The sequence below is a fragment of the Colossoma macropomum genome, unplaced genomic scaffold, assembly GCF_904425465.1.
Source record: "Colossoma macropomum unplaced genomic scaffold, Colossoma_macropomum, whole genome shotgun sequence".
NCBI lineage: Eukaryota > Metazoa > Chordata > Actinopteri > Characiformes > Serrasalmidae > Colossoma > Colossoma macropomum.
Window position 1 is genome coordinate 19,037,331 of NW_023494808.1, and position 10,833 is coordinate 19,048,163.

The 10,833-nt window shown below is 39.7% G+C and overlaps 1 protein-coding gene across 1 annotated transcript in view; it reads left to right on the forward strand.

Moving 5' to 3' along the window:
* Nucleotides 1-10,421, forward strand: part of LOC118798351 (TRAF2 and NCK-interacting protein kinase-like) — a 75,936-nt gene extending 65,515 nt beyond the window's left edge. Inside the window, 11 exon segments of the mRNA XM_036557782.1 lie at nt 171-288; nt 622-879; nt 3,853-3,970; nt 4,897-5,064; nt 5,337-5,480; nt 6,136-6,270; nt 6,447-6,547; nt 6,690-6,839; nt 7,010-7,169; nt 8,065-8,204; nt 9,594-10,421. Of these exon segments, the coding sequence (XP_036413675.1) occupies nt 171-288; nt 622-879; nt 3,853-3,970; nt 4,897-5,064; nt 5,337-5,480; nt 6,136-6,270; nt 6,447-6,547; nt 6,690-6,839; nt 7,010-7,169; nt 8,065-8,204; nt 9,594-9,677 (1,576 nt within the window). The 3' untranslated portion in view covers nt 9,678-10,421.
* The last annotated feature ends 412 nt before the right edge of the window (nt 10,422-10,833 follow it).

Here is a 10,833-nt window from a genome sequence, read left to right on the forward strand (position 1 = left end):
TCCAGAAAATTCTTGTACTCACCATTTAGTTCTGATGTCAGTTTTGAGTCGCAGGTTAAAGAAGTGTAGAATTTTTTGTTAGTGGCTTTTCGTGTCGTATGATGTGTGGGGTTTTCCACTTCTCTTCATTGGGAGACAAACTAGGCCTTCTGAATATTTATTTCCTTCAGTTCCTCAAAACTCAGCAATGGTGAGACAGAGTCCGTGAAGACCATGATTGTTCATGATGAAGCAGAAAGCGACCCGGCCACCACACCTTCTAAAGACGGCACTTTAATTGTCAGACAGGTAGGAGAGGTGGCTACTTTCTGTTCTCGTCTTTTGAAGTTTTACATTTTTGTGTTTCATCACCGTTTCATTCATCCATTCCTTGAGTATGCATTTTATGTTCGTATTTATCAGAATTTATGTTTAATTTTCTGGCCTATATATTTTATGAACACACAAAAATCCCTTTGCCGATGTTAAGTCCAATCAGCTTGTGAAAACAACCAGTTAGCTGATTTTTAAATCCAAACCAGACAACAAAACAGTTTGCTGGCTTAGACAGCACAGAACTTCTCTCCTTTTTCCCTTTTTTCTGCCAAGTACAGACTCAACTGTGCCTGTTTTTGATTCCAGAGTGTAGCTGAGAAAAAGAGATTGGGTCCTGGGCCTGGTCCCGGGCCTGGTCCTGGTCATGGCCCAGCTCTGGGCCCCACTCATGCCCTTGGCCACCAGGAGCGAAATGGCTTTGCAGGCCGTATTCACCTCCTGCCCGATCTCATCCAGCAGAGCCATCACTCCCCCTCCCCCTCTGTCACCTCCTCCCCTGCCTCCAGCCACACCAGCCCCTCCATGTCCCCCCAAACCCCTATGGACAAGCTGGTTGCCAGCGAGGTATGTCTGTTCACTGCACTGCAGTGCCTTGATGTGCTGAATTCTGCTGGCTGGCTTTCACTGGGCTTCATTCTTACTACTCATCACGATTAACTTTAGTGCCCCTTTACAGTTTTGGCATTGAGTGATGGACAACCTGCTAGTCTTAACCAGTGCTAACTCCACACCACCATGACAGGCTCCTATAAAGACAGTAGATCATTTCAGTACTTTTCTCCCCTTTAGGGAGTATTTTTTTCCCTTATATGTACCACTGTGATGTGTTGGAGGAGGAAGACTTTGCTATCAGTGAGGACCAACACTTCTTTATTAACTGGTTTGGCATGCATATTGGTTTTGTGCGTTAGAGCACGTTAATACTCCCAAATTGTAAGAGTACACTCTTAAGGGAATGGTTTGGCATCTTTTCTCGATTTTCCATTAAGCCCAGATGACATCTATCAGCTAAGATGTTTGGTGCCCAAATTGTGCTTCTTTATTTTAGAGCTGGACATACAAGACTAACATTGGTAACACACCCTACAGGTCAATAGTCACCCTAATCTTTTTCGTCTGCAGAACTCAGCCACATCCAGGTCTTCACTAAAATGGCACAGACTTGTTGATGTGGTTCAGGACACAGTATTACTTAATGTGAGCTATAAAAATTAACAAAATGTTGCCGTGTAGCTGAACGCCTGGGGCAGCCACATTGGTGTTGTGTTTAACTGCCTTTATGTGCATGCACATCACACAGGCATATAGACATATATTAGCACTTTTTGTTGTTCCTTTTTTATAAATAACTGACTAATGGCCATGTATACTGACACTCTGAGATGTAGGCATGAGTGTATTAGTATCAGAAGGGAAAAAATGGTTCATTTTTATAGCTCATGCTGTTTTAAACCACACTGACAAGTCTGAGAAAACTTATTGAATAACTGAACGTGGTTTGAACAGATTGAAAAATTTTAGAATGTATTTATGGAAACTATTTGGGTGACTATTGACTGCTAATGTTTGTTATTAATGTTAACCTTGTAGCTCCAGTACAAAACTAAAGAAGCGAAAGTTGGACTCCTGATTTTTTGCTGAACTATTCCTTTTAAAATAGAGGTGGCAAAAAGGGTCATTTAAAGTGATGCCACAGAAAAAAACACTTTTAGTTCCCTAAAGCACTTTCAGTTAATGGTTCTTTGGAGTTATGCCATAGAATGGCTACTTTTGGTTCCCCAAAGAACTTTTCATGGAGTTGTGAAAGCATGTTTTAATAGAATTGTACATCCAAGCCAATAACTGCTTAGGAGCCTTTATTTTTAAGAGTGTAGTGATATACCCAAAAGGCTCTGGATACTTGAGTGTAGTCATTACAAACCCAAATAGAAATTTCTTCCTAGACAAGTGTTTGACTTGATAGAGTCTCAGCTAAAAGTTTATCTTGATGAGTTGTCTAATGATTCACTACCCATAAATCAGTTTTTTAAAAAGAATTGGTCCAGTCATCTATTTTGGAATTTCAAGTCTGGGTTCAGCAACAGGTTGAGTGTGTGGGAATTCTTAGACTCAGATAAGCACTGACCTTGAACTGTGAGTGTTTCTGGTATAGAGTTTTACAAGGAGTGCTGATGGAGGTATTTGCCTTGCTTATCTGTACAGTCCCTTGAGGGTCTGGTTCTCAGTCTTTATTCCCCCATATATAGTGTGAATCTTATACTCACTGAAACAACACTTCTGTCTGATAGAACTGAGTGGGATTTTTTTTTCCCCATTCTAATATTTTTACTCTTCCTAAACTAATAAAGCTTACATTTTAATTTAAAGGTTGTAGGATGTAGGATCTTGGTTCTCAATGTCTTTTTGCCCTTCAGTTAATTTATCACACTTTTATCCACCTCATTATGTTTCTCTGTTTTCACATTCATTTGTGCTTTTCTCATCTCACAACTTAATTTCTAACTTTTTTTTTTTTGTTTTGTTTTTTGACCACCCTCACCAAAATGCATGCAGTATTGTTTTGGCTTATTAACTGTATTAAAAATCATTGTTTCATAATGAAGATAGTTCTAGACACAGAATGCCTAATCTTAGGATAACTTGCATTGTCAGTGGGGATTACCACTTAACATGGTTTATAGAGTCACATTTAGATAGCTGAATACTGTATACCAGTGGTTCTCCAACCGGTCCATTAAAGAAAAATTCAGCTTTAAATTCTTCATAGTTCAATTGTTTAATGTTAAAAAAGTAATGGAGTAGTTTAAGGTAAAATTATGCATTGTAAAGAAATTTACAACTTCAGTGTCTTTACAGCAGTGGTGATGGGGACCAAAGTTCACAGCCTACAGCACAAATACAATTTGCTCTTCAAAACTACCAGTGCATGTACACGTTTCTTCTATATTTTTATATGTAATATTGATAATGGCAAAATAGTGGTAAATCAAGAAATGTATGTTTTCTTTAGGGACTGTTTTACCTTATAATGTCCTGTGTGTACCTCTTTAACATGAACAGATTAGAAAAAAAAATTTAGTCCAGACCATAACTCACACCTATTGTAAAACCATGTTTCAGTGTCTGTGTTTTTTTGATTCATATAATGACTTTCTGTGATGTAGCTTTTAGAGGCATTCAGCACTGTGGATGTCTGGTTCCTTTCACCACCACTGTGTGCAGTGCTTTTCTCTATAATGGAGCGTTTTACATCAAGCCACTTTGAATGATCTTAATAATTTAGTGATGCAGACATTTTTGAACTCTGTGGAATACCTTTTTCAGAGCACTGAAAATCTGGTACAGGTGTTTAGAACAAAAATGTGATCTGTGGGGCCCCATGGACTGATTTGAGAACCACTGCTGTATAATACAAATCTGAAATAAGCCCAAATTACCAGACATATAAATATGTAGGTGCCCTCTGTAGATTTATTTAGACACAGGTAAGTATCTTCCACCATAGACCTGCATGTAACTGTGACCTGTCTCTTCTAGACACAGTCTGCCAGTAATACTCTTCAGAAACACAAGTCCTCTTCTTCCTTCACTCCATTTATTGACCCTCGTCTCCTTCAGATCTCCCCTTCCAGCGGCAGTACTCTCAACAACATGAGTAAGTCAGTGTACAAGTTGTGTGTGACCACACCATGCAAACAGTAATTATTAGGGCCTTATATGAAAATGATCGCCAATAAGAATTTTAAACAGCTAAAAAATTCTGATAACTGGTATCAGCCAGCATAATTGATCAAAATTGTAATTCTCAACTGTCAAAATTCTTATACAGAAATATAATCTTAAATAATATGAAACAAGCAATTAAAAAAAAACAAGTAAATAGCACTCATTAGCCAGGTTTTCACACAGGTGTTGAATTAAGTTCAAGTGACTGACTAAAATGCTGTAAAACAAACAAATGTATATATTTGTTAGGCAATTTCTGTGCTGTTTTGTTTCATTTTATTGCTTTATTTCACAAGCAGGTTCGCAAAGACATGAAGCACTTATGTAATAAAATGCATTAAGAACCTTTAACTGTTTACAATCCTAAATCTCACTATGTTCTTTGATAACATAAAGTACATTTTATTTTCTTTGTTAGTCTGCTGGTACCTGCTGTTTATGTTATTTATTTGGCAAGTGGGTTTAGTAATTTATTGCATTTGTTGGCAAAACGTGTCTACCTCAAATGAGTGTAGTCCAAATTCCCATTTGAGTACATGGGTGGAAATCTTTAGTTACTGTTGAACTCTCAAATTAGACAGTATGTTTAGTTGTTCAAAGTAGCATTACATTCCTAAATGTGTTTTTCTTTAACATTTATAGAGCCATTATTGGTGCTATATTGATGAGCTTGTGTGGATCATTACTATAAATCTGCAGATCATTCAAACCAAACAGTGTATCAGTCAGGCTGCAGTGATTTGTGCTTTATTTTATCTGCATGCTTGTACACAGAAGACAGCTACTATGTACACATTTTGTTAGAGCAGCTCAATTTAGAGCAGATGATGACACTCTCTTCTGGCTCTCTGACAGGTTTTGGGAATGATGGGCGGCTACAGGAGGCCTTGAGGCCAGACCCTTCAAGAAAGGGCTCGGTGGTTAATGTGAACCCAGTGAACACTCGCCCACAGAGTGACACGCCCGAGATCCGCAAGTACAAGAAGAGGTTCAATTCTGAGATCCTGTGCGCTGCACTCTGGGGTGGGTGACTCTCCACAACTATCATTATTATGTGGAAAAAGATGCATAAGGAAATTCCTATATGATACTGAGCTCCACTTAAAAACTTACTGCGTGGTATACATTAAAGCTGTGGGGGGTCGAGGTCACAGCTGTAACGCTAAGCTTGTGCTTGCAAACACATCTTTGATGATTTTATTGAAAAGATATGAGGGATTTTGACGTGTAGTTATTAATACAGTAGATTGTCGATATCCTAATATTGGATAACTTTCCTTTCGTCCTCTTTGTAGGGGTGAACCTCTTAGTAGGGACAGAAAGTGGACTTATGCTTCTTGACCGCAGTGGACAGGGTAAGGTCTACCCCCTCATCAGCCGACGTCGCTTCCAGCAAATGGATGTTCTGGAAGGACTTAATGTCCTGGTCACGATATCAGGTAAGATATAGATTTTTGAACTACTTCAGTTTTAAACTTGACTGTGGACAAGTTGTAGTTATGTAGGGTTTTTTTTGTCCTAATGAGTCATGCGGCATCCATGGATTACCCAGCAGGCTTTTTTAATTCCCCTGATTTTTCAAAATTCCTATGCAAATATAGCCTTTTGTTAACTATCCAAAATAACCAGTAAACTTTTTTATGTGTAATGTTCATAGTGGGGAAATCTGAAAAGAAAAAAAAAAAATGTTTTCTGTAAGGACTACTGTGTCTGCATAAATCTCTCCACCATGAATGGTTTTAAAGAAAATAAGCTTTAGGTCAATGCCTTCTTGGTACCATCGTACAACAACGTTAGGGTTTAAGCTGATGTATTTGTAACCATTTCATGTAAATAGCTTTCTGTGAGGGATCTTTTAAAGGCATTAAATGCTTCAGATGTCTGGTCCCTACCACCACCACTATGAACAGTTCTGACTCGGTTTCTCTAGAACAGAGCATTTCACCTTTGACCACTCTGAATGACTCTGTTTACATCTTAATTCAGTTATGCAGAAATTTTGAAAAATCATTGGAATTCCCTTTTAAATGCTTTGATATGAAGGAAAAATTGTGCTTCTTATGTTACTGACAAACTCAACACTAAAACATGCAGGAAAGAAAAACAAACTGCGGGTGTATTATCTGTCCTGGCTGAGGAACAAGATTCTACACAATGACCCAGAGGTGGAGAAGAAGCAGGGCTGGACTACAGTGGGCGAGCTGGAGGGCTGTGTACACTACAAAGTCGGTATGTGTGAAATAATAAGGGAGTTACAGTGGAGATTTGTTAGAACAAAACACCTTTTGTTAGGGATCTAATGACTTGATAGAAGAGAGAACTATAACTTGTGGTAAATATGTCTCATGCAGAGAACAGTTATTTAAGCCTAACCTATCTAATCCTAAATATCTGTCTTTCACCAGTGAAATATGAAAGGATCAAGTTTTTGGTTCTTGCCTTGAAAAACTCTGTGGAGGTCTATGCATGGGCACCAAAGCCGTATCACAAATTCATGGCATTTAAGGTGAGTTCAAGTTGTAATTTATGTGCACAGGGGGAAATGGCAGTGCTAAGTGCACAATCTCTGCAGACAGTACTGTATGTGCACCTAATTGGAATGTAACCATGATATGTCCTTTCCTTACTAAATGTTTCCTCTCTTGCAGTCATTTGGAGACCTGGTGCACAAGCCCTTGTTAGTTGACTTGACTGTAGAGGAAGGTCAAAGACTGAAGGTGATCTATGGTTCCTGCTCTGGGTTCCATGCAGTGGATGTGGATTCAGGGGCTGTTTACGACATCTACTTACCCACACATGTAAGCACAGTATCTGCTTCTGCATTGCTTTTAATGGACGCTATATAGGGATGGTCAACCCTGTTTTCATTTGTCTCGATTTTACAGGTGCATGGTATGTATCTCTGTGTTAGATTTATAGATTTATTTATTCAGATTTATTTATTTGGCTTTTTTCTCACCTCTCTTAGATTCAGACCAGTATCCAGTCACATGCCATCATCATTCTACCTAACACGGATGGCATCGAGCTGCTGGTTTGCTATGAAGATGAAGGTGTCTATGTGAACACGTATGGCCGGATCACCAAAGACGTGGTGTTGCAGTGGGGAGAGATGCCCACTTCCGTCGGTATAGTGGACTCAGAAACACCCCCATGGAGAACCGCACACTCAATCATAATTGTATAATAATATAGATGGGTAAAAACTATTGTGCAAATTGGGAGAACAGTTTGTATGTAGGTCACACGGCATCCTTTAGAATGTAGCATGATGCATACATGTATGACCAAAAGTTTGTGGACACCTGCTCATTCAGTGTTTCTTCCAAAATCAAGAGTATTAAAAAAGGAGTTTGTCCCAGATTGCTGGGAACAGAATTAACTGTCTCTACTTTTTGGGGAAGGTTTTACACTAAATGTTGGAACATTGCTGTGAGGATTTGATTGCATTCAACAGTGGGAGCAACGGTGAGATCAGGTAATGATGTTGTATGATTAGTTCTGGATCACAAGCCCCAATCATTCCCCAAGGTATTGCTTGGTGCTCCATCACTGTAGAGAACGCAGTTCCATTGCTCCACGGCTCAATGCTGGGGGGCTTCATACCCCTCTAGCCTACACTTGGCATTGCACATTGTGACCTTAGGCTAATGTGTGGCTGCTCCAGAGCATCCTGTTCTATTGTCAGTGCTTTTCTAAGGAGGCTGTACAAGCTGTGTGCGCATTTGAACTCCTGTGTCAGCAGTGAGTGCACCTTAATGCAGCTGGATTCACTAATAAGAAGGGGTGTGCACAAACTTTTGGACATATTTTGTGTGTGTGTGTGTGTGTGTACAAACTTAGTCTTTTAGACTCTGATTTCTTATCCTGCAATTATTGATATAATGTTACAACAGTATGTTTTAAACATACTGTTGTAGTTGAAACACTGACTGCTTAGCTTAAATTCTATAGGCTCCGTCTCCTTCCTGCAGTTGTGCTTCTACTGAGTTGTTTTGACACTATGTCCCCTCTCCTTCGCAGCATACATCAGGTCTAATCAGATCATGGGCTGGGGAGAGAAGGCTATAGAGATCCGCTCTGTGGAGACTGGTCATCTGGATGGTGTTTTCATGCACAAGAGGGCACAAAGACTCAAATTCCTCTGTGAGAGAAACGACAAGGTAAAACATATACACAGTCACAAGATGATCTTTGCACATACATGTTGTAAGGTTCAAAATGTTTGTTCTGACATGGTTTAAAGCATATCTAGAGGAAAGTACTTACCTACTACTGCTGAAAACATTGTCTTAATTAAAATGATATCGAACAGACAATTTGGCAAAACATCAAATTTACGCAAATGTATAATTAGCACAGTTGTAGTCATTCAACCAAGACATTTTTAGTATCCGAAGTTTGCTTCTTTAGTATTGCTTTGGAGCTACGAGGCTATTGTAAGTCGGGCAAAAAAAAAAATGGTGTGTGTGTGTGCGCGCTGCTGTGTGTCACCCTGTAAAGCCTGAACCAATCCTTTAAAAGTCAGAGGTATCAGGTTTTTTCCAGATATGTGTATGTATTAATGTCACGCACAGATTTAAAACAAGGTCCAGCTCGATGTTCAGGCCTCAAATACACAATCATCTTTATACTGATTTGTAGTTTGCAAAATTGCAGTTATCAGAATACATCAGCTCATGAGGGTGCTAACCACAACCAACGGCACAAAATATTTTTCTATACATGGCATGCAATTACACATTCCACCGAAGAGGGCTCCAAATCCCCAAAACTTACGTAGTGAAGCTTTAACATCGTTGATCACAGGTGACAGCCATCCATAGTTGCGAGTCCAAGAGAGCACAATCTTGGTGGGCCACTCTCTCTGGGCAGGTAGGACAGTACCTCTCCTACCAGCATTCCAGGCATCTATAAACTGATGTAACGGAATTGGCAGTTAGCGTTCTCCTCCTAGTGTGTTGAGCTGTCCAGTGACTCTTATCGGTGGCTGGCTTGAGGTATCTCAGTGGAAGCACGTGCTTGTCTTCACCCTCCCAGCGAGTGGAATTAGATTCTGTTTAGCTATGCAACATACTTTCTTCCTTCATTGGTCTACAATAGCCTGGTAGCCCAAATGTAAACCCAGATACCAAACATGTCTTGGTTGATTTGGCTAGATTTATGGAACGTAACGCTTGGCTGAACTATTGCTTGAATATTTTGAAGTTGTAAACTGGGTATATAGCTCTGCAGACCAGCTACCTTCAAGCATAAACCTTAATAAATGTCAGAGGGATAATAAGTAGTCCATGTTTTCACATTCAGTTGAATAGTCAACACTCATTTTGTATGGAAACATTTCTCTTTCTTTCTCTCTCCCTCCCTCCCTTTCTATTCTCCCCTTCTATCTCTGTCCCTTTTTTCTCTCTCCCCCCTTTTTTCTCTCCCTACTCCCTTTTTCTGTCTCCCTCTTTGTCTCTCTCTCCCTCTTTGTCTCCCCCCCCCGGCCCGCGCTCTCTCTCTCTCTCTCTCTCCTCTCTCTCTCTCTCTCTCTCTCTCTCTCTCTCTAGGTGTTCTTTGCTTCTGTACGTCCTGGAGGATCCAGCCAGGTGTACTTCATGACTCTCAGCCGCAGCAACCTGCTCAGCTGGTAAAGCTGCTGTGCCTTCAGTTTTGGCTACAAAAAGGACTGTTCCTGAAAATTCTGAAGAAATGCCGTCACATGCTCCACTAAGCTCTGTGCTGGTTCCATTTGTATCGCTGTGGCCTGGCCCTGATGGAACAGACAGTTGAACAGATTGTCAGAGAGAAGCAACAGTGCCCCCTGCTGCTGAAGGGGATGGTGGATGTTGGCTTGTTGTTTTTATTGTTGAACCTACAGCATTACTGATCGCTCAGCCAATCCAGACCTTCTGTGGCAATTGATTTTCACCCTGTAGTAACACCTTAAAATTCAGGGTTTCTTTTTTCCTACACTTTACGACATCAAGGGATATTAAAGCCTAAATGAATAATCTAGTTTGTCAATGTATTTGTACTGAACTTTGACTATAACAGATTGACAGTCTCTGACTGATTGTATGTGTACCATCTCTCTTTTTGTCAGACTAGAGGGAAAGCAGGGTTTGGGTTGTAAAGGCATCAGGTGCCGGAAGGAGCTTGGGCTTTTTTTATTTCTGTGAATTGTCAACTGCCAAAACAGTGGAGTCATACTGTATTATTGTGCTAGTCCAGGTTACTTTGGGGATTAATAATTGCAGGATTTTTAACAACATTGACTTTAGTGTGTTGAGATTTTATGCTGATAAAATTGCAGCAATGTTCATATCCAGTACATTGAGTGTTTTTATTTTTTAAGCATTGCACTTGATAAATAAATTCTTAGTTTCCTTCTCATAGTGCTGGTCTGCCTCAGTGTCAGAGGATGATGGATGTTGGGCTTGTTTGAATGGTCAAACTTGGTGTGTAATAGCAGCTCCTATGCCTCAGCTTTTAAATGGACAGAATTAGCTTCCTGAGAAATTCTGCATGCGACACATCAGTAAAATAGAAGGTTCATTAGTTATTGTGAGTATTAATAGCAAGTATTTTAGTTATTGCAACAATAATAACCATTTAAACAAAGCAATTTAACAATATTGGCAAGTGCAAATAATACCGCATACATACATGACAATGTGAATGCAGTCATATAAATTAAAGAACTATTTGGAGCATGACCATTCAGTGCATGTGTTGAGATTAGATTTGGCCACATTATTTGATCAGAGGAGAAAATAAGAGGGTGTGGGTCTTCCATCCCACAGCTAC